General features: G+C 38.6%; 1 protein-coding gene across 4 annotated transcripts in view; it reads right to left on the reverse strand.

The window, feature by feature from the left end:
• stxbp5a (syntaxin binding protein 5a (tomosyn)) overlaps positions 1–26,702 on the reverse strand; it is a 171,195-nt gene that overhangs the window by 51,594 nt on the left and 92,899 nt on the right. For all 4 annotated transcript variants that reach the window (XM_041805184.1, XM_041805185.1, XM_041805186.1 and 1 more), the window contains 2 exons: positions 18,055–18,118; positions 15,361–15,444 (listed from right to left, as the gene is read on the reverse strand). In XM_041805184.1, the coding sequence (XP_041661118.1) occupies positions 15,361–15,444; positions 18,055–18,118 (148 nt within the window). The remainder of the gene's footprint in view (positions 1–15,360; positions 15,445–18,054; positions 18,119–26,702) is intronic.

Here is a 26,702-nt window from a genome sequence, read left to right on the forward strand (position 1 = left end):
CAACAACTGTTTTGTACAATGGGCCAAAAAAATGCAAAATAAGTCACAAAGTGGGTAAAATGACTGTCATGTTGTCTTTGTATTTCTCCATGGTGCTGACTCTGTGACACCACACATCTTGTTAAGTGTGTGTCATATAAGGAAATGATGACAAATTTTTGCAGAGGCTCGTTTGGGCTCAGAACAATGTAAACGCAGGCCAGTTGGGGACTGGGGAGGAACAAGTGAGCTTCAGCATGGTACGGGGTAAGTGGGCCAAGTGTGAGGGATCCCTTAAATGGGAAATACCTATACAACCTTCTATAACAGTGTCTGAACAAACTGTACATCTATAGTTTCTACTATTACTCATCTTTAGTTTATTTTCTTTAGGTGTCTTTACATCACAGGTCCAAACATTGATCAGTGTTGTAATGTTATCCTTGAAATGGCCAGGCTTTCCAACCTCAAAAAGATGACGTAACGTCTGTGAGAACTTGTTGATATCCAGCAGCTTCTTTGATTCCTGTGGTGGGTGTTTTAAGAAGCATGGTCATGAGATATTTTGAATGTGTTATCATCCTGGTATTCTCATTAGGATTTTCTCCAGGTCACAGAGATCTAGATGACACAGAGCTTGAGTTATGTGACATTATGCTGCAAACACACACACACACACACACACACACACACACTTTACTTGGTTACACGGTTGTGACTCATCCCCCGCAATCTCCTACACAGCCACATAAATGAAACATGACTAAAGTTATAAAATTGCCCAAAAATCCTTTTTTTTCCAAGTTCACTTGTTTGTTTCCTGATTTCCTGTTTTATAAATTAGAGAAATAATGAGTAATATTTCAGGTGTGTTATCTAAGCTCATGGTGGATGTGAGTGACAGGATGGTGGGATGCAGTTTGTTAATGATTAGATGCCAACAGAGCGTAGAGCCAGGTGTGGATGTGGTTGTACAGCAGGTGTGCTGAATTAAGTGTGAAATAATTTCAGATTCTGTAAAATTTTTAGCATCCCACGCTGAGGAGATAGAATAAAGTACCCAATCATGTGTCAGCATTAAAAGAAAATTGAGTCAATTATCCCGTAATGTACGTGCTCTTATGAATAATCTTATGCTTAAAGTTTTGATGGAAAATTATGTAAATTATCTTACACTGTGTGCATTTTGAAGTAAAAATTAAAGTTCCTGTTAGGATTTTTTTCACTGGTTATGACACTGAATTAAATTGTTACTGAGGCGCTTACTGACCTAAAAAAAAAAGAAAAAAGAAAAAAAAAGAAAAAGAAAAGGAGACCGCTAGCACTGAAAACTGCAAGATTTTATATGCTAATTTTTAAATCTTGTAGCCACTCCAACAGGGTGAGAGTCCCACAAAGTGAGTTACAACCTTTGTTGATGATTTCTACAGAAAAAATGTACATTTAGGGAATTTTACTCAGGCAGGATGAGATGTTTTTAATCTATCAGGAGCTTCACAAACTAAAGGTTTATTACTGGAGCTTTAAGTCAAAACTTCTACAAGGTGTGAGTTTCAAGTGGAAATCAATGAATAGAAAGCTGTGTAGATTAAGAACATTATCCTCTGCAATGAATTTTAAGTGGTAAGTCGATCAATTATCCTGTTTTATGCAGGTTTTTACTTACAACTGAATTCCATCCATTATCTATCCAGTTGATCCTGTTTGGGGTCACCGGGTGCTAGAGCTGATCCCAGCTGTCACTGGGCGAGAGGCAAGACTGGTTGCCAGTCAATCACAAGGCTGACACAGAAAGATAAACAACATGCGCACCTATGGGTGATTTACAGTCACTAATGAGCATGTCTGTGGGGTCTGTGGAAGAAAGTAACAGGAAGAAGAAACTGGAGTGAATCCACACATGCATGGGGAGAACATGTACTGATTTTAAAAATCAATCACCATAAATATAATTTGGCTTTTTTACAAAACCTCTTTTTAATGACAAAGTGAAAACAGATTTCTACAAAGTAATGTCAATCAAACAAAAATATATAAAGTAAAATAAGTGACTGCATAAATATTCAACCCCTTCAAGTCAGTGTTTAGAAGATGCACCTTTGGCGTTAGTCACAGCACAGTCTCTGTGTGGATAGGTCTCAATCAGGCTTGCACATCTAGACACAGCAATTTTGCTCCATTCCTCTTTGCAAAACTGCTCAAGCTCTGCCAGGTTGCACAGGGAACCAGGCATGAAAAGTCCTTTCCAACTTCAGCCACAAATTCACTATTGGACTGAGTTCTGGGCTTTGACTCGGTCACTCCAGAACATTCACCTTGTTGTCTTTAAACCATTTCTGTCTAGCTTTCGCTGTATGCTTCGGTCATTGTCTAGCTGGAAAATGAATCCTCACCTAAGCCAGCGTTTCCAAACCATTCTCCCTTTCATGTACCTAAGAAGAGAAGATTTTGTTGCTGGAGCCTAACTGGTGAAAATTTTGCGGTCAGTTCACTTCAGAAAGTTTTTGATCACCTGTACGCCTTCTACAAATATTGAAATATTGTAACAACTACAGACATTTGACAGAGTGTCACCAGTTAACAGTCACTCTTTAAAACATAACACCAAGTCAGCAAGCAAGGACACAAAACAACCGCTATACAAGATGTGGGCTTTCATTAACAACACAAACAACTACAAACTGATAATGAGCTACACGTGTATGGTTAGATTAATATCAACTCTGTATACATATATTTTCGTGTGATGTAAGTTTGAACAATTTAAATCCCTTCAAGCACTGTTTCTGCTTCTATATATCTATGACGGTATTTTATAGCAATGTTTTTTCGCATTCATAGTCTGAGATCCAGTGGTACAACAAGACATTTTCTCCTTTAGAACTTGTATCTGATCTCTTCTCTGTATTGCCCTATGCTTGCACTTACTATCTTTCTGCCACCAATATGCATGCACAGCTGTGACATCTACTCCAAAGTGGTCTACTCAGCCACAGAGAGCATATTCCTCTGCATATTTTGGGCTCTTCTTCTGCACTGGTAATTCAAAGATTGTATTCTCATTTTAATAATGAACAGATGTTCATAAAAATTCATAAGAATAAGATTACCAGCCAAAATGTAATCATTTTTCTTTACAGCCAAGGTGAAAGTTGTGATCAGCTATGCTAACTTAAGCGAGGAAAATGCTGTGGGTTGTGTTCTCAGATTTGTTGACAGTGGCAGACTGACTTCTATAAATCTATCAGTGCATTGTAAGCTGTGACAGTCCCAACAGGGAACAATACAGTGTGCTTAATTGGAAAATGAGGAGGGTAATTGAAACACATGGTACTCATCACATCAAACAATACCAATTAAAAAGACTAATTCCATGATTTATTACATTAGGTCAGTTTACACAGAGTGGTCTTCTGGGGGATGAGCGAATTCAGTCAACACTTATTAGAGTCTCTCTCTCTCTTACACACAGAGACACACAATCTTGACGAAGACAAGCACACAAACACAGAGAGTGGAGTTGGAGGAAGAAAACAAGCACAAACGTAAACATGCATATCACAGTCGTAATTGGAATAGCTTCTGCCAGCATTGTGTCAAACTGGGATTCAAAGACAGCTTAGCCCTGAAGTGCCACACACAGCTACGCTCGCTAACTCACTCACTCACTCACTCACTCACACACAAGCGTTCTCACAGCGACTGTAATTCAGCTCAAGTAGGAAAACATTCTTTTAAAAAAAGGCTTAATCTAGAAAACAAGCATTTGGGGCAAGTATGTCAACAGTGATTTCCACAGAGCAATCCTATTCTGTATTTGAACATTAAATCCATTCTGTCTGTTTTTGTGCTGTGGTTATTATGTAAGCCCTAAAAAAGAAACAGGCCCCAGTGAGCTTCCATGTACCAATTAAAACTTATTCTACATCAGAAAAGATGATGTTTCTCTTTAGTAATGCCTTGGGCAAAGGAGCAATGTTATTATTACTCTCAAAGTCCAGCAGAAACTTTGGGGGTTTAGTTTGTTAATCTAAGGCTGAATTTTCAAAAAGTCCAAGGTTACTAGAAATATTTATGCAGTTTTAGTGAGAAAGGAATGCCATAAACCCTTTATTCTGCCTTAATTACATAGGGGGATTTTATCGAGATGAACTCTGGGCTGAAGCTGGTAAAGTTTAATTTTATAGGGTTTGGAGGTGTGCTAACAACATGCTAACCTTCTAACATTGGTAAACCCCTTTCTCTTATGCAGCACATTTATCACCTCCCTTATCCCATTATTTGGCTGATAAATAGTCAGACAATAATGAGCAATAGTCTTGTACTTAGCTTTAGCTGTAATGTGTGTTTCACAGTGTTGGTAAAATTGCTAATATTTGAATTTAACATTGTTTAGAGCATAAGCAACAGCTTGATAATACTGTAATTATGAGCAGAATTACGGATCCCATAAAGATAAAGACCCACTGTTACTGCGAGCATGCTAGCATATTAAAGTTAGCATAAAAAGATAGTTACTGTGAGCACTGATGGCATACAAAATTTAGAAGAAAACATATAGATCTACTGTTACAGTGAGCATATTAGCATATTCATTAACATCTGTTAATGTAAACTTTGAGTGAGCGTTAATCCCAAAGTGATAAGCATTCTTCTTATTACAGCTTCACAGAGCTGTTAACGTAGCTGCACCCTTGCTTATTAGCTTGCTTGTGGCTGACATAATAAATGGCAAATCTATCAGCACATACAGTTAAGAAAAAAAGGCTTAACAACCAACTAATGATTGAGATATTTTACTCTGGACCAAAGCACTGCTTTGACTGAGGCTGTTAAAAAAATAATCTCACAGAACCTCTTCAGCCTTACTTCTGTCAAGAATCTCATGAGGAAAAAGCATCATTTGCAAAGACATTGCCACAATTACTTTTAAACATTTGAAGAAAAAAATAGTAATATTACAGTTATGGGAGAAACAGCTGATCCCCACTTATGGCTAGAATCCAACAGGGCCCATCATATAAAGACTTATATTCCATCTACCTGTGGATATTGTTCCAGACTTGCCAAATGGCCCATCAGCTTTTAATAGTTATCTGGCGGTATTCTCAACAGGTCCTATGGGAAAAGAAAAAACTACCTGATGAAGTCAGACTGCCAGACAGAGTTGTCATTCCTAATAAATAAATAAATGTCAAATGTCAAAAACTTGTACAAACAGGTTGGTAGAATCATTGCAAATTATCAATCAGTATCACCTAAGGAACTACTTTATGGTAATTTATTGCCATGCATGAACAATTGCATTAAACTAATGAAAACCGGTTAAAAAAGTAGATTATATCATACCATATCACTGGAAACGATACCAAACATATCATACTATACCATACTATACCAAACCATACAATACTAAAGGAAAGTGTACCATACCATACCATACCATACCGTACCATACCATACCGTACCGTACCATACCATACCATACCATACCATACCACACCGTACCATACCATACCATTCCATACTGTACCATACCATACAATACCGTACCATACCATACCATACTGTAACATACCATACCATACCATACCGAACTGTAGTATGTAACTGTAGTATGATACCATACCATACCATACTATACCGTACCATACCATACCATACATAAGGTACCATACCATACCATACCCTACCATACCATACTATACCGTACCATACCATACCATACCATTCCATACCGTACCATACCATACTATACCGTACCATACCATACTATACCATACTATATCATACCATACCATACCATATTGTACTATACCATACCATACCGAACTGTAGTATGTAACTGTAGTATGATACCATACCATACCATACTGTACCATACCATACCATACCATACCGTACCATACCATACCATACCGTACCATACCATACCATACTATACCGTACCATACCATACCATACTGTACCATACCATACCATACTGTACCATACCATACCATACCATACTATACCGTACCATACCATACCATACTATACCATACATACCATACCATACCATACTATACCGTACCATACCATACCATACCATAGTATACCATACCATACCATACTATACCGCATCATACCATACCATACCATACTATACTGCATCATACCATACTGTACCATACCATACCATACCATACCGAACTGTACCGTATCCTACCATACCATACTAAAGGAAACCCTACCATACCTTACCACATCATGGGATACCAAATCATATCATAGGATGCCACACCATACCATACTGTACCATACCATACCATACCATAACATACCGTACTGTACAGTATCCTACCATACCATAATAAATGAAACCCTACTATACCCTACCAAATCATGGGATATTGATTTATTGATTTTCTATTGATTATTTATTTATTGATATGCACAATGACAAATAAAAAACACATACAGAGATACAAGGTAAACAATTGTGCAGAAGAGGAAAGAAGCCCAAGGGCTTATATAAAATCCCCCCCTCGAAAAAAAAATCACTCTATTAGATAACCAAATGGATACCAAACCATATCATAGGATACCATACAATGTCATACCATACCATACCATTCTTAAGGAAAACCTACCATAGCATGCCAAATCACAGGATACCAAACATACCATAGGATACCATACCAAAAATACAATACCATACCATGCCATACCATACCAAACCATACTGTCCCATACCACATGAAAGGATACCATACACTATCATACCATACCGTGCCATAAAAAGTCACAGGATAACATGTCATGCCAAAAATACCTACTAAAACATACCATACCATAGGGAGGAAACCCTACCATACCATATCAAATCATGGGATACCAAACCATACCATATCATAAGAAACCCACTCAAACCACATCATATCATACCATACCATACCATATGTAAATCAGAACTGCAAGACTAAGTTACTACATTTCATTTATGCTTTATTGTAAGATAAAGAACAAGATCTAGACAGCATGTCAAATCTCCCCCTGTGCTGGGCAGTCCAATACTGGTATAGACATCCTCAATATTGACATGTGAGACATTGAAGGGAAATGTGTCAAGAAAGGCAATAGTTCAGGTTTATCTGTCACCAACAGTCTAATTTTGAATGGACACTATGGGCATAATGGTACAGTACTGTAAGACATATTACAATATGGTAAACTGTACCCATTATGGTGGGACATGTTAAACTGTGATATTAGAGAAACACAGCAACAAACTAACAGGAAAGTTAGAATGATGTTCAAGATAGAGCTGTGACGGAAGAAAAATGGTGGGGAGATGGACTTCTGGTATGGGAAGACTATAGAGTAAATCACTGAGTTTCTATTATTGGCCCTTTCAAGGTGGGAAGAAAAAAAATGAAAAAGCCTCCATTCATACACTGGGCCAGCGTTACCTAACAGCAGACAAATGGGAGGTGGAGATAGGATGAAGACATTTAGATCTGGCTGTGATATCAGACATTCAGCAAGGCTGGACTCAGACGAAGGTGTTGAGTCAGATGGAACAGAGGGTCAGGGTGACGGATGCTCTCTGGCTACCAACACTGCTGATCCACTGCTAATAATACACAATCCACTAAAAGACACAGAGTGAAGGACGTGCTCTCTCAGCTCTTTGTAAAATAAAGTTCCACTGCCTTTGATGTTTGACTGAACTCTGTTTGAAACTTTACTGTTGTCTTGGAGACAGGTTAAATTCTCTCTTTTTCTTCCATTTTGACAGCATCTACATGTGAAGAACAAAGGCTGCCAAGTCAAAACATTTTCATTATTTCTCTTGTGTGTAGTCTGTTTTTCGACAAAGTGTGAGAATAGTCTAAAATGTGCTGAAAATACAGGAGCTATCATTACTATTAAAAAAGTCAACTCCATGCTTTGAAATCCTCAAAAACAGACTGTCTTGTGTGTAAAAACACCCATAATTTTCCAGCTAGGCTTAAAAAAACACGCTTATTCCAGAGTTTGAATCCAGCGCTGATGAAAGGTAAAAGAGGAAAAGCTTCCTTGTTCCCTTCAGTCGAACAACTTTGATTCTTGGCGGCAAGCTTCCAGGCAGAAATTGTCTGAGTGAGAGCACACAGCGGGAGAGAGACTGCACAGCAGGAAGAATACAGCTGGCAGTGGATTTGGTAGCTGTAAGGAGCTATTTCCCTCTACAGTATAGTTTGAAAAGGCTATAGAAAGAAAGAGATTGGACACATTTAGGATGTCAGGGAATCAGAGCAAGGAATTCAAACAAATTCATGAAATACAAACCAAATTGACCAGATATTCTCTTGTGAAATGTCTCAGAAGCCCCTGGAATCTTGAAAACTTCCTGAATTTTTCAGGGTAAGCTACATGTGTTAATTCAAGCAGCCACACAAAAAAGTACCCAGGATTTTCTGGCCCTCCTAGTTTGTTTTCTACATTAGTTAAGGTGTGATATTTAGGAAAAAATTTCTCATGTGCGCGTGGGAAGGAGAATGATGTTTAAGCGACTGTGCATTATCATAGACTATACAATATCAGTGAAACTACAGCAGCATTTTTGTTGTAGAGTTTAATTCATTGCTCTCTCATTGCTGCCATGAAGTAGTGCTGGTTGATACTGTCACAATTACATATCTGCCTCTAAATGGATTTTAACGTATTTGTTGTGTTGTAGTGCACACGCAAGGCATAACAGATGCCACAACAGCTCAAATTATCAGTCAGAGTGGTTGGTGAATAAATGTTAAAAGAGTGATAAATGACAAACAACAGCTCAGTTTAAATCCTGTCCTTTTCAGGCTGACACTTAAAAGCAGCCATGCAACATGCAACTACTTAGATCAATGTAATTACATACAGCAAAGTAACCAGAAAAAGGTTTAGTCTTTCCTCTCTTAGTTGGTGTGTAATAACAGCAACATTGGGTTTGCTTGCTCTGCAGAGCATCTCTGGCAACCTATCTGGGGCTTTAACAAGCTCCGTGCTGTAATCTATTGACTCATTCCGTCTTTAACCCAGCACTGCAGTGATTTACGTCTCCATTACCTTTTAAAGCTGTTTTAAGTGATTGTTGCCTGTTTTAGGCCCATGGTGGTTCAAAGAAGCAGGCTATGGTTCTACACGAGGTCAAAGAAGCAGATGTTAACATGGTAATTCCATGCAATCGGCACTATTTAAACTCAATATTACTAAAGTTGCACTTGTGCTTACGGAGAAGCACAGAGGTGTATTTGAATAAGATAATGAGGAAAATTTCAGGGGTAGCCTGTTAAGAGTGCATTAGTGAAAACAGCCAATAAAATAACTGTTAAATAAAGTATAGTTTGAAAACACTTTCTATGTTCTATGCTTAATGACAAAAGTAAAACACATAAAATACTTGCAAAAATGAATGCCAAATACAGAACTGTGATAGCACCTCAACACGTTTCACCAGCAATAACGTTTTATGTTTAACGTAGATCCAATGTGCAGACCAGCCTATAATCCTCCCAAATGATCCAGCGTGAAATCTATTCAAGTTTTACAATTGTTTTTATTTTATTTTTTAAACTTCCATACTATTAAAACTATTGAACCTTATATTCAATGTTATTCAATTGTAGAAACTATTGAGAAGTTCTCAAACTTTAAAAACTTTCAAAAAGAAACACATAAAAGCTTCAATTTTGGGTAATTAAAAAATATGATAAAACTAGGAATTAAAAATTTATATATATAATTGTCCATACTGCCCAACCTTTACCATAAAATGTCTTTGTGCTATGTTTTGTAGTCCACATAAAGTTGACTTTTATCGTTCGTTACATCCCTCTCCTCAAAAGTCATGAGCCAATCACAACCACATTTACGTAGTGAAGCAGCACGGCAGAACAGAAGTGATTGTTGTGCACTGTGAGCCTTTTCTCTGCTCCGTTAGAGTAAATCATAGACAGCAAAATGAGTTGCAGTAACATCCCCCCCCCCCCCAACCCCCTTCATCCCCAGCCTGCTCAACCCCTCAGTCTCTGGAGAGGTGTAGGGGTTTGGAGAGATGCGATGTGCTCCCATGGGAGATTCAATACGAGACACTGTAACACCCTGGGGGCAGTGGAAGGATATTAGCTTATCTGAGAGCAGAGGCATAGACAGAGAAAGAGAGAGATGGGGGAGCTATCTGCAGACACTCAACACACCAAATCCCACTCCTACTTTTGTGTCCATGATGTCCTCTGTGACTCTTGTTATCTCAGTGTGCGTACAGCTTCACAGCTCTGCCAACGAGGTGAGCACCAGCATGAGCGTTAGCGTAATCTCATTATCCTAAACAGCCCAGTTTGGCTCTGTGTCTAAGTATGCCGGACGCTGCGTGGCCATGCATCCATTCAGTCAGCTTAAACCTCAATGACAACTTTATGAATGAGATCTTGTATTCATTGTAATTCCTGGTTCCTACCAGAAGTCTAGATCAGAGGCATTAGGATGTCCAACTCCGCTCCAAACAAGCAGAAAAATCTTCAATGCAACCCCTTAAAATAAAGTTACCTTAATTAAGCGATCTACATTATAAAAACAAACCAGTGACATAAACTGTGATAATATTTTGCATACTAACAATGTTAGGCAACACATAACAGACACAGTCTAGGTTTGATACATGTCAGGACCCAGAGGGGATCCAAGCCTCTCTGACACTGTGTCTCTTTTTTATTGTTGCCATCTTTTATTTATAGACACACACTGCTGCCTCAAGGGAAGCCAATAAAGCTGCATGACTCAGTGCTTTAAAGGGAAGGACCTTTTATAAAATGTTGCCCTTTTTACAACCCTAATGTGTAAGCACAATCATTGCATGACCCTGCAATGTCACTCCAGACCTAAAAACTAAAATTAATCACGGCCTTGTTAAAATCATACACCTAACTTCTGTTAGGATCTGAGACATGCACACGTTGGTGGATTTGGTTGCCTTTGGATGGAGCTGTGAGAGCTGCTTCTGTTTAAAGTCTTTATCGATCCTGTCACCTATCTCTTGGCAAGACAGTAAAAACCATGTTTTCAAAGTTATCAAACTTTCTTTCATGGAATTACTTCATTCTTTAAATCCTGGCATCACATAAATCCAGTCAGTGGCTCCAGTCAGAGTTGGATTTTTAACTCAAACCCAAACTTTTTATTAGACTACACATGAGAGATGCTGTTTCTAAGAGACACTATCTTATCCCTGCCAATACTGATTACAATACTAAGCCTTGAGTAAAGACCATTACAGTCAATCCCTCTGGTACTAGTGGGATAAAAATACCCCTAAAATTGGTTGAATAACATTTTTGCTGGGATTTTGCTAGGTTTGACTTACATTACATGGTCAGTCAGCACCATACTGGCAGTGGTGAGGGCTGGCGTTCATAAATTATGGTATTGACAGGTGCATTGATAGGCACACACACCAGCACCCTGTACCACATTCCAAGCACATATCATTTTTTTATTGTGGTATCCGTATCCATAAAAACGTCAAATCTTAATGGTGCAGACTGACGGTTGGCACCAGAATTAAAATCTGTTAGATTAATTATTCATATTTTTATCAGTTCAAGCTCTAAATGCTCTGTCTAAACTGTAACACAGCCAACTACCACTAGTAGTCACTGTAGCTCTGGCTAATGGCTCTTTAAACAAAAAGTAAATGATAAACTAATAGCAACATTAGCATCTCATGGTAACAGCATGATCAAGCGCTGTTTTGATCAAGAAAATGGTGACAAAGTTGTCAATAGTCTGTGTCAGCTTATACTTACATACACTATGTGGACAAAAGTATTCACCTGCCTCATCATTTCACCAAAAGGGACTGTAATTATACTTTATCAAATACATGTACTTTAATATGGAGTAAGCCCCGCTTTAGCAGCTATAACAGCTTTCACCCCTCTCAGAAGGCTTTCATTTGGGGGCGTAGATGGTCGAGTAGTTTAAGGCGCTACCCATGTATGCGAGTGGCTCTGGTTCGAATCCAGCCTGTGGCCCTTTACCGCATGTCTCTCCCTACTCTCTTCCCTGTTTCCAAGTCCATCCGCTGTCCTTGCTCTATCTAATAAAGGCTCAAAGATAAATCTTTAGAAAAAAAAAAGAAGGCTTTCATTCATCCTGTAGAGCATTTATGAGATCAGGCACTAGTTTTAGACGAGAAGGCCTGACTTGCAATCTCTGTTCTAGTTCATCCCAAAGTTGCTTGATGGGGTTGTGGTCAGAGCTCTGTTCAGGCCAGTCAAGTTCTTCCACACCAAACTCATCAAACCATGAATTTATAGTTATTGCTTTGTGCACTGTATGGAGCTATTATTGTTGCAAAAGTTTTTGCAATTGCGTACAAAGATCTGCACACAAATCCACAAATGCGTGCACAAATCCACAAATGCGTGTACAGATCTGCAAATGCATGCACAAATCAACAAATGCGTGTACATATCTGCAAATGCATGCACAAATCCACAGATGTGTGTACAGATCTGCAAACCAGTGTAAAGATTTGCAAATGTGTGCAAAGTTTTGCAAATTTGTACAAAGATCCACAAATGTGTGCACTAATCTGCAAATATGTAGACCAATTTGTAATTGTGGACTTAGTTCATTTTGATTCTGAACCAAAATGAACTAAGTCCACAATTACAAATTACAATTACAAATTGCACAATTACATTTGTGCAAATACTTTTGCAACAATAATAGCTCCATACACTGGAGCACAGTCAAGTTGGAATAGAAAAGGGCCTTCCTCAAACTGTTTGTTTGGAGGCATTGTATTGTCAAAAATGCCTTGGTCTGCTGAAGCATTAAGATTTCCATTCACTGGAGATAAAGGGTCTAGTCCAAACCCTGAAAAACAGCCCCATACCATTATACCTCCTCCACCAAACTTCACTGTTGACCCAGACTTGTCCATCTGAGCGCCAAACAGAGAAGTGTGATTGGTCACTCCACAGAACACGTTTCCCCTGCTCCACAGTCCAGTGTAAATGTGCTTTACAACACTCCATCCCAAGCTTGGCATTGGACTTGGTGATGCAAGGCTTAGCATGCAGCTGTTCAGCAAAGGAAACCCATTCCATGAAGCTCTGGCCTCTAAGCACGTGGGAGTTCAGAACTCTTCAGCTATGGAATCAGTTCAGAGTTGATGACTTTCATACACCATAGCAGTCACTGACCATGCTCTGTGATTTTACATTGTCTGCCTCTTAATTGCTGTGTTGCTCGTGTTCCAAAACACTCCACTTTCTAATAGTATCACTTACAGCTGACTGTGGAAAATCAAGCAGAGATGAGTTTCATGAACCGTCTTAATGCAAAGGTCACATCTATCACAGTACCACACTAAAATGTTAGCAAATTGAGACTGCATGGATAGGTGCTTGATTTTATACACCTGTGGCAACGGGTCTGATTGAAACATCTAATAGACCAATAATTACCAGGTGTGGCCAAATACTTTGTCCATATAGAATATACATGTGAAGCATTGATTGATGACATTTAACACAGACATGTTAATATTAACCTGCAAGGAAGACCAAAGGGTCTGCTGACGTTAGCCACATCCTGTAAACCAGCTTAATACCTTTTACTAACTGTTGCTCTGATGCTGTTTCAAATAAAGAGTACTTTATTTTGACAGTTTTATGGGTGTTTACTGAACTTTAGACCCATCAGCTAAAAGGAGTGATATTTTACATATGATATGATGTTAAATTATTTGCCAAGTAACTTTATTAATAAGTATCAGATTATGGTTACTGTTCTTCTTCTAATAGTGACATACATAATTGTTGGTATTTACATTTTTAAGTGTTTTGACTACATTAACTTACAGTTGTCAGAATGATTCTACTATTTCCAATTAGTGTTTTCTTTTAAAAAAGAAAAAGAAAAATGTAGTACCGGAGCCTCAGGGAGAAAGTGTCACTGGTTAATCTGAGTATTAGACATCACTCTGCTAACCTGCACCTGAGGGGTTTACAGTCTCACAGAACACCAGTAGCTCCGTAAAAATAATTACAATACCTTTGCATCTTTTCTGTCTGGTTTCCTGTCAAATATCAGAGACATACACATAAACTGAGCTGGTAATTTAATTGCCTGTAACTGTGTTTTTCCTCAGAATGTCTTATTCACAACACATAATAGCTGCATCACAAAGCATTGCATCAGTAGATGCCTGCAGCGCACACACCAGATGTATAAACCAGCAAAGGAACTATGATGACAATCCAGGAAAAGGATGTGACAGAGATGCTGCTTGAGGGGCATCAACTCATGTGGGCGTAAAGACTCAGCCACTGTAAGAAAGTGCATGGAAAATAATTGGTCCAGGTGCATTAACACATGTCAGACATGGTCATATGTGTCAAAGGATTGTCCTGCAACGTGCTCATACAATCATTATTATCCTTTTTCAGTATAATTCTCAATTTTAGCATCAGTTTCAATATCAGCATCAGTTTCAGTCATCATCATTCTTGGTATATCTGTTTTTTTTTTATATGTCAGTAGTGGTTTCGCTGCTAATATCAGTGTTGGCATTTTACTCTGGTTAAGATTTTAGTATTTTTAGAAGTATAGGTATTGTTAACAATTAGTGTTATATAAACACAGATACAGACTGAGTTTAATAGAGCAGAGAGCATTAATTCAGGCAGGCCATGGAGTCAGGCACTGCCATACATTTGAGATCAGCTGATCTTTTGCAAGCCCTTATCAGCTGATGGCCAGCTGATTCACTCTAAGCACACCATTGCTTCTTACTAATTGCACTTATGGTGCCATATCTAAACTGCACTAGCCTGGCTATGTTTTGCTGCTCCCTCTGCAAGTTGCTTTTTGCAACCCTCCTCCACCCCAGCTCCTCTTTCATGCTGTATTTGACTTCTTCAATGCCGTTCTGTTGTTACTGACACCTGCTGTACTCTGGGTTTATTGCTGCTTCACTGTATCTATACTGATATTGATCAGTGTTATAATCCTGATAACAATAAAAGTATTTGTATTGGTATTGTGATATTGATCAGTATTTTGACAAGGATACAGGTATAGGCATCAGATAATTTACATTATTTCCACTGCAGTCATACTCCTTCCAAGTCAGCAGTCTTTTTACCTGTAGTAAGCTATCTACAATCCCAGCTCTTTCATTGGAAAAAATCCTCAAATCTCGCATACTCATGCACCACTGTACACACACTGTATACAGTACAGTTCATGAATATGAGATTAAATTTCTTTCTGTGCCAGAAGAAACTCTTAAGATCAGGAGTGGAAAGAATGACTGAAAGCTGTAGGAGAGGACCGCAAAGCAGTGAGCAGAGTTTTGCTTACCTCATCATAAGTGTAGCGATAGTCGGCTTTCTTTGATTTTAGATCCCACAAGACCACGATCCCAGACTCGAATCCAATTATAAGCTGGAGAGGAAGAGCGACAGGCAGTCAGTGAGATAGGTGGGAGAGATGACAGAGCGGAGATAGAATAGACCCCATGATGGGTGGAGAAAGAAGTAATACATTTGACATTCACACGCAGCATGAAAGGAAGTCAGGTGTAAGCCGACTACAGGGGCTGAGGAAGGAACCTGCCCACCCCGGTGCACATGAGATGATAATGTGAGAAGATTTTTTTAGAGCACAAAGTGAGAAGTTTTTTTGTATCTGCAGGCTATTTATAGAAACATCAGCTTTCAATACAACAAAACACAACACCATTGTGCCACTAAATAAATCAGAAACTAAAGGTGAGGATAAAATGTTATTCTTTAGAGTATACTGCAGACACATCAACACTCTTCGGGACTTTTTAAGGTGCACATAAAGAATAAAGCTGTTCTTAGTGTCCTCTAATTTAAATAAATTCTGCATGGATTTTGTTCATACACATCTGTGAATATAAGTATTGTACCTACAGTAGACATCACTGTAAATGAGGGCTCTTACTAAATGCACAAACCAAAAATGTTGGGACTTTGTGTAAATGTGGGAAAAACAATACAGTGATTTGCAAATCCTTTTCAACCAATAGTCAACTAAATACAGAAACATTGAAGAACATTGTTCATAAACTATTGGACTATTTGTCCACACAGTTTTTCACATAGTGGAGAACCACTTGCAATCTTTAATTATGAATGACCGAGCCTTTCAGGCGTTCTCCTTTATGCCCAATCATGTTATTGTAATATGTTAACAGTCAACCTACTTAGCTGTAGAATGTTTCAGGTGTTTTTTTGAGTATTCAACAACTCTCCTAGACTTTTCTTGCCCCTGTCCCAAGTTTTTTGGACTGTGTTGCTGGCATTAAATTCATTCATATTTTTCCAAAAAAAACAATACACTTTACCAGTTTAAACTTGTACCCTCTGAGACCCAAGTTATTTTCTAACCATTGTGTCTCCCCTGGACTTCTTGTCTTAAAAAGCTTGTAAAACATTAACCCTGGGGTGCACAGTAACGCTCCGAACATAATTTTTTTTTTTTGTTTGTTTAAGAATGTGTGTGCTGTGGTAATTTCAAAAAAGGTATGGAACTACAGCAACAAAAGAAAAAGCTAAACGGATCTTAAATATACACAATGAGTTTTCTGTGTGACACACAGTAAATAATAATGCCTAAGGATTCTTTTGCACAAATTTGTTCTCACATCTCTTGCAGACCAAAAAGTGAATTATTCTGTGACAAAAAGTCTCCAAAATATTCACATTTTTACAAAAAAATCCTTGCTCATCTTAGAATTGGCTCTGCTAAAAGCAGTTTCTGTCTTTAGTGACACAGAGGGCCACATCACAGACTTTCTGTCTCTCTTTCTCTCTATTATGAACTTTTCCAGCTGTCTCCTGCATGATCTCTGATTGATGAGCTGCTCAGGTTGACAAAGAATGACATGATGATGGAACAGCCTGCCATTGGTTGTCACATCCCATCACAAAGAATAAATGGCAGTTAGCATGAGTTGCTAGCAGCAGAAACAGTCAAAAACTGATTTAAAAAAGTGATAAAAAGACTTCATTATCAGATTCACTGGTGTGGATTTAATCTTTAAATGCACTGGAAAGTCACTCAAGTTCCACGCTGGCTGGTGAAACTTCTGCGAGGGCTACAAAGGCATGGATAGTGTCACTGGATTGTCAAAATGGCAGCCACTAAAAGGATAAAAAAAAGACTAAGAGGCTATCATTCACAGTTCATAAGATATTCTAATCGTATGTGACAACATCGCTCTCAGAGGTCCTGAACTGAAAATAAGAGCTGCCGGTGCTAAAAAATAAAGCCGGCTGTCAATACAGGTTCTTAATGTTGTCTTTGTGCTGTATTCAATTAAAAATATATATTATTTATAGTTTATTTGTAAGGGGCAGATACACAGATAAATGAGAACAGCCATCCCGTACAATTATTATACTGTTAATAGGGAATGCTGATTTGCAACACTCTAGAAGGGCTTTTATGAGAATATAAGATTAAAACAGTTAATTAAATAAAGAGAAAAGTGAACTAGGATGTGAAACTGTAAAAACACATGAATCAGTGACAGTATCACAGAAAACCAGTCATGAGTACAGCTCTGTTGCTGAATTAACCAGGATTTAGTGGCCCTCTTAAAAATTGTGAAGTTTGTAATAAGTCTCAAGTGATCAGGTGGACAGTTCTGGGATTTGACTCCTTTCACAGAAAAAGCAGTCAGAGCAAGCAATGTTATACAGAATGAACTGATACAATTTGAAGCTGCTCTGGTGGATCTGCTGCAGCTCTGTAGTCTCCTTATGTTAGTGCAGAAAGGTGGAGGAGCATGTCCATTTAAACATTTGAACACAAACTTTGCATAATAGTCAGTTAAACAGGCTGAGAAGGATTTGCAAATCATTGCAGTCTGTTTTTTATTCACATTTAACACAATGGCCCAACCTTCGGAAGGAATTTGAATGAACAAATGAACAAATGATTATGATGATGATTTTAGACTGATTAAAGTTGATGCATATTTAAATGTCTGTATGGGAAAATAATAAATATATCATTGTATACCTTTCCCTCGTCCATGGGGTTGTCACTTATGTGGACGACTGGTCCGGGGTGAGCCTTGGAGGACCTTACAAGAAAGACACAAAGAGACACATATTAGGTGTGCTTTCCACATTTAGCTGTGATGCAGACATCAAAAGGAGGCCTTGGACACACAGTTCATAGTGATGTATGGAGAGGGTTAAGGTGTCTTTGAACCTGTGGAGGATGTCCACCAGGGAGGACAGAGCTGCCAATCACTCCAAGGCTCTAAAAGGCTGTTCAAAGACATAAGCTCACTTAAGGTTGTGATGGATGGGTATGTCAGGCCAGGCAGTCCCCAACGGATATGAGTGTGTGTTCTAGCAAGAAATCGTGCGTGTGTGTCCATTTGCATGTTGGGTGGAGAAGGGAGCACAAAATGTTCAGTCCCCTCCTCCGCTGCTCCTCCTCCTGTCTGTGCTTTACCCTCCAGACAGCCTTATGTCAAACCTTCGCTCTGTGTGCCACGTGGCTGCAGAATTCACCAAACCTGGCCCGGCTTAAAAAAGAGAGGATGTGGGTGGAAGAGTGCCAGGGAAGGTCACATGCGAACAAGAGTGACTGCTAACGCCTGAAACGCGACCCCAGTACCAGGGAGCAAGGGCAAGGATGCCTGACAAGGAGAGGAAGAGAAAGGAGCTGCAGCTAAAGTTAAGTAATGAACAAGAAGGCAAGGCAAGGTCCTTGTTTGACACTGGGGAAAATTGCTGATTCAATTCATTTTATAATCAAAATCAAAGTCTGACAGGAAAGAAACCTACATATTCAAACAGTCTCACTCCTTCAATGTACTTTAATTCAACTTTATTATCAAGCTAAGAATTCTTTATGTACACCTGTATCTCTTCTAGTGTTTGTGTGTATGCAGTTTATTTTTTGCATATTTTTTGCATACAGTGCCCATAGAAAGTATTCAACCCCTTGGATGTTTTACACTTTTATTGGTTTTATAAATCAACCATAATCAACATAATTTCAGTACTTTCAGTGCCTTGGATTTTTTTGTATCCATCCCTTGACTTATACTTTTCAATAACCTTTTCTCTGAGTTGCTTGGAGTGTTCTTTTGTCTCCATGGTGTAATGGTAGCCAGGAATACTGATTTACCAGTGACTGGACTTTCCAGATACAGGCGTCTTTATACTACAAGGGGATGAAAATTTAACTGACATTATTTAGTAGAAATCTGTCCTTTTTTTTCCACTTTGACATTAAAGAGTTTTTTTCTTGGTAAGTTTTGGGATCAAAGGAGCCAAATTACATTGTCTATGATTGTTTTATACAATCAATAAAAGGCTAAAAATACTTTTTTTTTTAATTTAAGTATGGAATCATGCAAAACTTATTTTTTAATAATAGCTTTGTGTATATGTACGGATGTATAGCAAGGGCAAGAAGAGAAGCATCTGTGTGTTTATAAGTGTGTCTGTGTGCTTGTCTTAAAAAGTAGCAGTTAGTAGGCAGACAGTCAGTCAGTTGTCTCTATATTTAGCCTGTTTGTGCTGGAGCCTTATTACCTAAGCTCTGCTGCAGCTGGAGCTGTTGATTTATCTAATCCCCTTTCACTGCCTGTCTTTCAGCTAGCTGCCATCCACGCACTCGCACAAACACACGTGCATGTTGGCACAATTAAGACACATCTTAACACCCAACCTGTTTGTAACAAACCCCCATCTATAACAAACAATTACCCCCCTGCTGAACAACAAAATGCAACTAGTGTGCACAAAAGCTTGGTCCTGCTGCCGTCCCACATGGTTTATTTCCTCTTGTTTGAGGATTTTACGCACAATATTCTCTGTATATATTTCCTACCCCTGTGTGGCTCCGCAACAAATCTGTTTTGTTCAAAATCGGTTGTTATACAGTAAATAAATCTGACACAAACACATTCACAAAATCCACAAATGCATGTTCAGGTCTGGAGATAAAGGAATCACCATGGCAACAGAGGCAGGATGGGCAGAGTGTAGAAAAAAAGGCTCCCAAAAATCGTCCATACTCCGCCACAAACACACAAACCCACCCACACGAACACAAACAACACCTGCTTAACTACTTCAATACGCTTCTGTAAACACACAGTTCTGCCTATTTGCTGCTAATGTGTCTGCATTTTGAGTACAGGATACAAAAGGCTTTAGGGACACAAACATTCAGGTATGTGCACCTCTTTTGTATATTAATATGGATTGATGCTGTTTTCTATGAATAAAAACTCACATCAACTATTGCAAAACTTACCGCTCAAGTTGTAGAATGACATAAAATCTTGAAAAACTGCAGCCCTTGTCACCTTACAGACATCTTTTCTTGACCTTTATTACACCAAGTGCCCATGTTCTCACCAAATATGTGTCCCAGTTGGTGATACCTTGAGTATATTTAAGAAAATGGACCACTACTTTGGTTCCAAACACGCACCATGAGGCAGCTGTGCACATTTGTGAAGATGACACTGGGGAGATGTTTAAGCAATAGACAGAGTAACACCTCATTGAATCTGAAAACATCCCCACAGTGCAGGCGCACCCTCCTGTCCCATTAAACACAAACATGCACACACTAGCATTTTATTATTCTGGTATTATGCATGTATGAAGATGACACAGCTACCTATTCACAGACTTATCACACATAGTCACACATGCACGCTGACACACACTGCAGTCATGAACATCTGGTGTCACAACGGGTGACACTCGGCGAAGCAGCACAGGTGCAATCACCATGACAGTGTTTACGCGGCAACATGGTTAGAACAGCCCGTACCATATGTGACCTCATGTCACCTCCGTAGAGGGTTAATGTGTTTGTGGTTCTTAAAGCATAGGAGTTCATGTTAAAGGCTAATATTTCCCATATAATATAATGAGAAATGAAACATGATTGCTGTGTACTGTTGTTTCACAGAGTTCTTAGACTTTCTGAGACCTGAATAGATAAAAATTAACCACTTTTTGCAACAAAAGGTCAAAAATGAAAGGCATGCAAGATTTTTCAGCACATCAGACAAGGGCCTAATTGGCTGATTTAATACATTGTTCATAAAATGTCAAATGTCACCAATGCCCAAATTAGATTATTTTTGGAACATTTAATGCCTCTTTTCAGTCAATATACAGTATTGTGAAAACGCTGATTTGAAACACTGCAAAAAACAATGATTAACATGAAATACAGTTTGTTAGAAAACAAAGCATCAAAGTGGCTTCAGCAAAAAAAAAAAAAAAAAAGGTACTAAAAAGAGAAATCCTCTTCTTAAAATTATTTCACCTATGAACAGAGCTAGGCTATGTGCTTTTACTTTTCCTTTTTCTTTAAACTAATTGAAGCTAACTTTGCTTTTATAGTAGAGTGATCAGACGTCCCCAATTTCTGAGGACAGACCCCCATTTTGAGAGACCTATCCCCAGCTTGTGTTGTCTCTGGATACATTCCCTGCTTGAAACTGTAACTTCACAACGCACTCAGAGTTAAATAATTCAGATACCACACATCTGGTTGTGACGCACACAGACTAACCGCTTATTTTTCCACCAAAGACTGAAGAAAGCATCACTCTAGCATTTGTCAAATTGATCCGCTGTCAGAAATACAGAAGTGTTGGCATTTTTGTTCTGTCAATAACCTATTTTATTTGAGATAATTATTATATTATTGCCTAATTGTTAAAGAAATCTGGTCACCTTACTTTGTAGCAAAGTGGTTCTCAAGTCGTATAGCCTTTAGACCCATGACCAACTCCTTAATGGAAAATCATGAACAAATTTCACAAATTTTTTCAACCAGTTGGACATATTGATATTTGGAGTGTAGGGTTACAATTATTTGATAAGTATGACAGTGACATCTGCTCTCTTATTGGACACTTTGCAGCCAAGCAAGTACAAAGCTAGCATTAGCAGCCAATTAGCTAGCTAAGCAGAAAATTACAGAGCTGAGAGAAAACTACTAGCTTGTCATGAAAGCAACATGCTAACTATTGAGTTTTAAATTGTTCAAAAATATTAAGACTTCATTGTTCCACACAAAGACTGGGAACAGTGAGAGGAAGCTACTCTGGCATGAAAATAAGCTAAATAAGCTAACTAGTGAGATTTAAAGTTTCTGAGCTATAGGCCAACCATTTTCCCCTGCTTCATATGCTAAGCTAGCCAACCTTCCTTTTGTTGATTGTAGCCTCATGGTTTTTTAGACAGTTAAAACAGTTTCGGTCCTCTGATTAGATCCTTTGCAACTAAGCAAACAAAGCTAAAACTAGTAGCAAATAAGCTAGCTAAACAGAAAGGGTTAGCTAGCTAAATACAGAAACAAACAAACAAACAAACAAAAAAACTGCTAACCCGGCATGAAAATATTAAGTTAACAACTGTGGTTGGAGGTCATGTTGTTTAATTTTTTAACCTCTGGTCAGAGAAAGGCTAGCTGAGTATTTTTGACCTGCACCTTGTCTTTTCGTTAAGCTAGCTGGACAATTATCCAGATAAGTTGAGATTGAAACCTTGCAAAGATAACATGACTTAATATTTTCACACAAAGTTTAGGAACAGTGAGAAGCAGCTAGTTTCGAAGGAAAATAACAAGCTAACTTGCGAGATTTGGAAGTTTTGTTGATTGTTTATTTCTATCAATTGGACAGAGGTGGGCTAATTGTTTGCTCCGGCTACATAGGTATATGCTTAGCAAAATGTATGATGTATAAAGGGAAGGGTTGACACTGATCTTATCATCTGACTTTGCCAAAAAAAAAAAAAAAAAGTAAAGTCCAAACTAGGATTAAGAACCAACTACTATTGAACCTGTTTTTTTCTAGATTAAAATGAATACTTATGAGACTTTTCCATTATTAGAATGCAAGACACATATGTAATTTCCATCTCTAATGGCATGGGGTGTTAGGAATCTTTCCCCCAGGAAAAGTCACTTTCCTGGACTACACCTGGAGCCTGGAGTTCTGGACAACTCTAAATGGCTTTAAAGATACTGGGGGCTCCGATTCTTCCCTAGCAACACACTGCAGTACCAGTAAAAGACCTCACACATGCATAAAACCACAGAACTCAGGACGTTCATGGACACATGAAATATTCACACAAGTATTAACAATAGCTTCAGGCTTTTGCGGTGGATAGAAAATGAAAGAGGACAGAACAGAAGAGTCCTTCGGCAAACATGTACACATGAACTATGCGTCACAGAAGGCTGTTAACATTTTACCATTACTGTCCCACATCTCTGTAGCTGCCTGTATCCAGCGACCATCTCGCTAAATCAAATCAAACATTAACATGGATGCTGCCAGGTACAAAAATATAAACACTCCTGCATATGAAGTGCATACGTGCAAACAAATTATGCATGGGAGCACTCATTCACATGGGCCTCATGTAATGTCCTCATTGCCTGTAGCAATAACCGAACTCCGGTGCCATACAGTTAGTTATGTACTGTAGAATATGCCTAATAGTGTTTCCAGTACAGTAGCTTTGGAACAGAGGTGTGAGTCACACAAACACACAGAGCACAGGGCCAGTCCAGGCCTGGGGCCACTGGCACATCCACGGCAGCTTGTCTCCAAATAGCAGGGCCCGAGGGACGCTGACCCCAGTACACACCATATCAAGGCCTCATTACAGCAATAATAGCAGAGCAGAGGTGTAAAGGGCAGGGAATGAACATGCCTGGTTTTTAAACTTTGATTTGATATGTCAAATATCACTGAGACCTGTTTCAATAGCACAGCAATTCCTCACTACCTAAAACACGTCAAAACGTGTGAACCAAACTCAAGTCAAAAAGCAATCACTTGAAATATGTTTTCTTTTCCTCTTGAGGACTGACCTAATAAAGCTTGACTTTTTACAAATCTGCATCATGTTATTTCAGCAAAACTCACTTCCCCTTAACTGTGAGCAATTCACATTTAAATCTTCTTCTTTTAAAGGCCGGTAATATCAGTGACAGTCTGAGTAGAACCGCCGTCTACCGTTGTAAAGGGGACTGGCAATACCCCAATATTTCATGGACTAAGATATAATGGGGCTTACAATGCAGCTGTAAAGATTACACACAAAATTAAGTCATTCAACACTGACCTCTGGCTTTACTTTAATGAGTAGGAATTCAAATCCATGCCCTGAGCTATATACTGTACCAGCTGTCAGACAACAGTAGGAGATCATGGCGAATGGGTCAAATTGTCTCAAATGTGATGACTGGTAAAACTCAGGTATTCTAAGAAATTTGATGCCAATAACATGCTTCCAAATTTTAGACATTAACTCTGTAGAAACTCTGTGACTTTACAGAGGTCATCAAAATAAAATAAAAAACATGAATAAAATAACATACATTTTTCATCACTTCTGTGTCCCTGTCTTTTTGTTCATGACTCTTTGACAGAGCCTTGATTGGCACAAATAACCCTAAGTTGGCAACTCCTTCTGCTACTGTTATGATAGACCGAACTAGATTGAAAATCAGGTCTGCAAAGTCCAATTACACGTTGTTTACTCAAAAAATCTGCCAATAATATTGTGAACCATGCCCAACACAACTTTTGAGTGCCTGAGGGCATATCTTCGAAATGTTTATTTTTTTCAACTAACAGTTAAAACCTTACAGAAAAAATATGATAAAAATAGGAGTAGCAAATCCACCCATATCAGCAAATGCAGCCTGAAATTGTCTGCCATATCAACTAAATAGATGATTTTAAAAATTAGAAACGGTTTCTGCAGCTCAACACACTGTTGCGATGATAATTCCAGCTTGTTCTGATTAAACTGCTGTCTCCATCCAATGGCAGCATTAGAGGAAGAAAACGCTGTGAAGGGTAGTGAAGCTTTTGTATTTGGACTCCACCTCCACCTCCACCAAGCCCACAGCTGGCAGAGACAAGAGAACAAGAGATCCACCTCACACCTCTGATCTGATCTGCATCAAAGCAAAACCACAGACACATACACACTTCGTCAGATACACAAATCTGAGAGCCTTTCTAGCAAATTTGAGAATCGATATCTGGCACTGCTGCCATCTTTAGGACATTGTACCCACAGAAGTGGCCGAAAGAGATATGGGAGCTTTGTTTCTGCAAACTTATCACACAGGGCTACAGTTTGTATGGGTGCAATAACATGTCAAAGACAATTTTGAGAAATAATTTGAGTTCAGATCATGCAAGATGACAAATGGGGTGGGTTGAGGAAAAGAAGATGAGGCCAAAGATGAGAGATGAATGTAGGTGGAAGCCTGCAGGGAAAAGTAGGAATGTGAAAATGAGAGGAAGTATGCAATATAATATATTGTTTGTCACTTATAATATCTACGTGCATGATGTAGAAATCGTTTGCTTATATATAAACTAACTGGGATAAAAAGGAGATTTTCTTATCCTGGACTTGCAACATGATGAGTTTACTGCTTCTGCAAGAAGTAAAGATTAAAAGATACTGAGCCAATTTGAAATTCAATTTACAGGCTGTGTGACCTCAGTTTTTTTTCTGAAACAGCTTTTCTTATTCCAAAGTAAACTCTAGAAACTGCTGTCAAGCCAATCAGGGGTGGTTACCAAACTGAAAATGCAGTTTATTTATTTAACCTTTAGTCAACCAGATAAAGACCCATTGAGATTGAGATCTCTTTAATTCATCAGGATTTTGTTTGACTGTTTCAGAAAGCGTGTCTCTTTCTGCCCACTACATTCCTCTCTGGTCTGCGGGTCTGCTAGATGTACTGCAGAACATACCATAATCAAATTGACAAGGGGGGTACATGTACAGAAATCACTGCGGTACTGGATGTAGTAGGTAGCTAACACCTGGCTACACCTAGCTCATTTACTCTGAACTTGCATTTGACGCAAGTGTGCAGTGTAATGTGTTGGTCATCTCCTTTCAGACCACACACTTTAAGAACAAAATGGTTAAATCTGTGGTTATTTGTGGCCATGTGTGGAATCTCTTACATTGCATCAAAACACATTAAATGAAGGTGTTAAATCTTTACATTTAAGAGAAGGAAAAGGAGAAACCGTGAGACACAGATCAAACTACAAAGTTATTATGAAAAGAGGGTGACTGACAGGTGTTGTCTTCTTGCAGCGTCTCAAACACATTAGCAGAGTAGAGGACGAAAGTTGAGCGTAAGCTAACAAGACAGGAGTAAGAACTTTTCATAGTCACGTGCCAACTCAAGAATCTAGATGTCCTTTAGTTAATGGAGGGGCATGTTGTTGGTCCTTTGGTTCCACTTGTCAGCTCCCCTCTGTGCATGTCCTGGCTCCAAATGATGGTAACAGTGCAATAAGTCAACAACCAACACAGGGGAAATTCTAGCTTCATTTCAGTACAACTGAAAGACATGGAGAAGTGCCGTCCATTTTAGTATACAATCAATGCATGTAAACCATGCCATGTCCTTGGATTGGCTACAGAATAAAAAATCCTGTTATAAATGGAGTCCATTATTTCAAGAACTGTACGTTGATTCAATTACTTTTCCAAAGCAGAAATTCTTATCAAATAATAGTGAACATTTTTTTTTCTTTTCAATCAGTGCCTATTTTTAGCGTACAGAGCTGTACTAGGAAGCACTTTATGGTGGAACAAGATGAAAGATGGTGA

The sequence above is a fragment of the Cheilinus undulatus genome, linkage group 14, assembly GCF_018320785.1.
Source record: "Cheilinus undulatus linkage group 14, ASM1832078v1, whole genome shotgun sequence".
Lineage (NCBI taxonomy): Eukaryota > Metazoa > Chordata > Actinopteri > Labriformes > Labridae > Cheilinus > Cheilinus undulatus.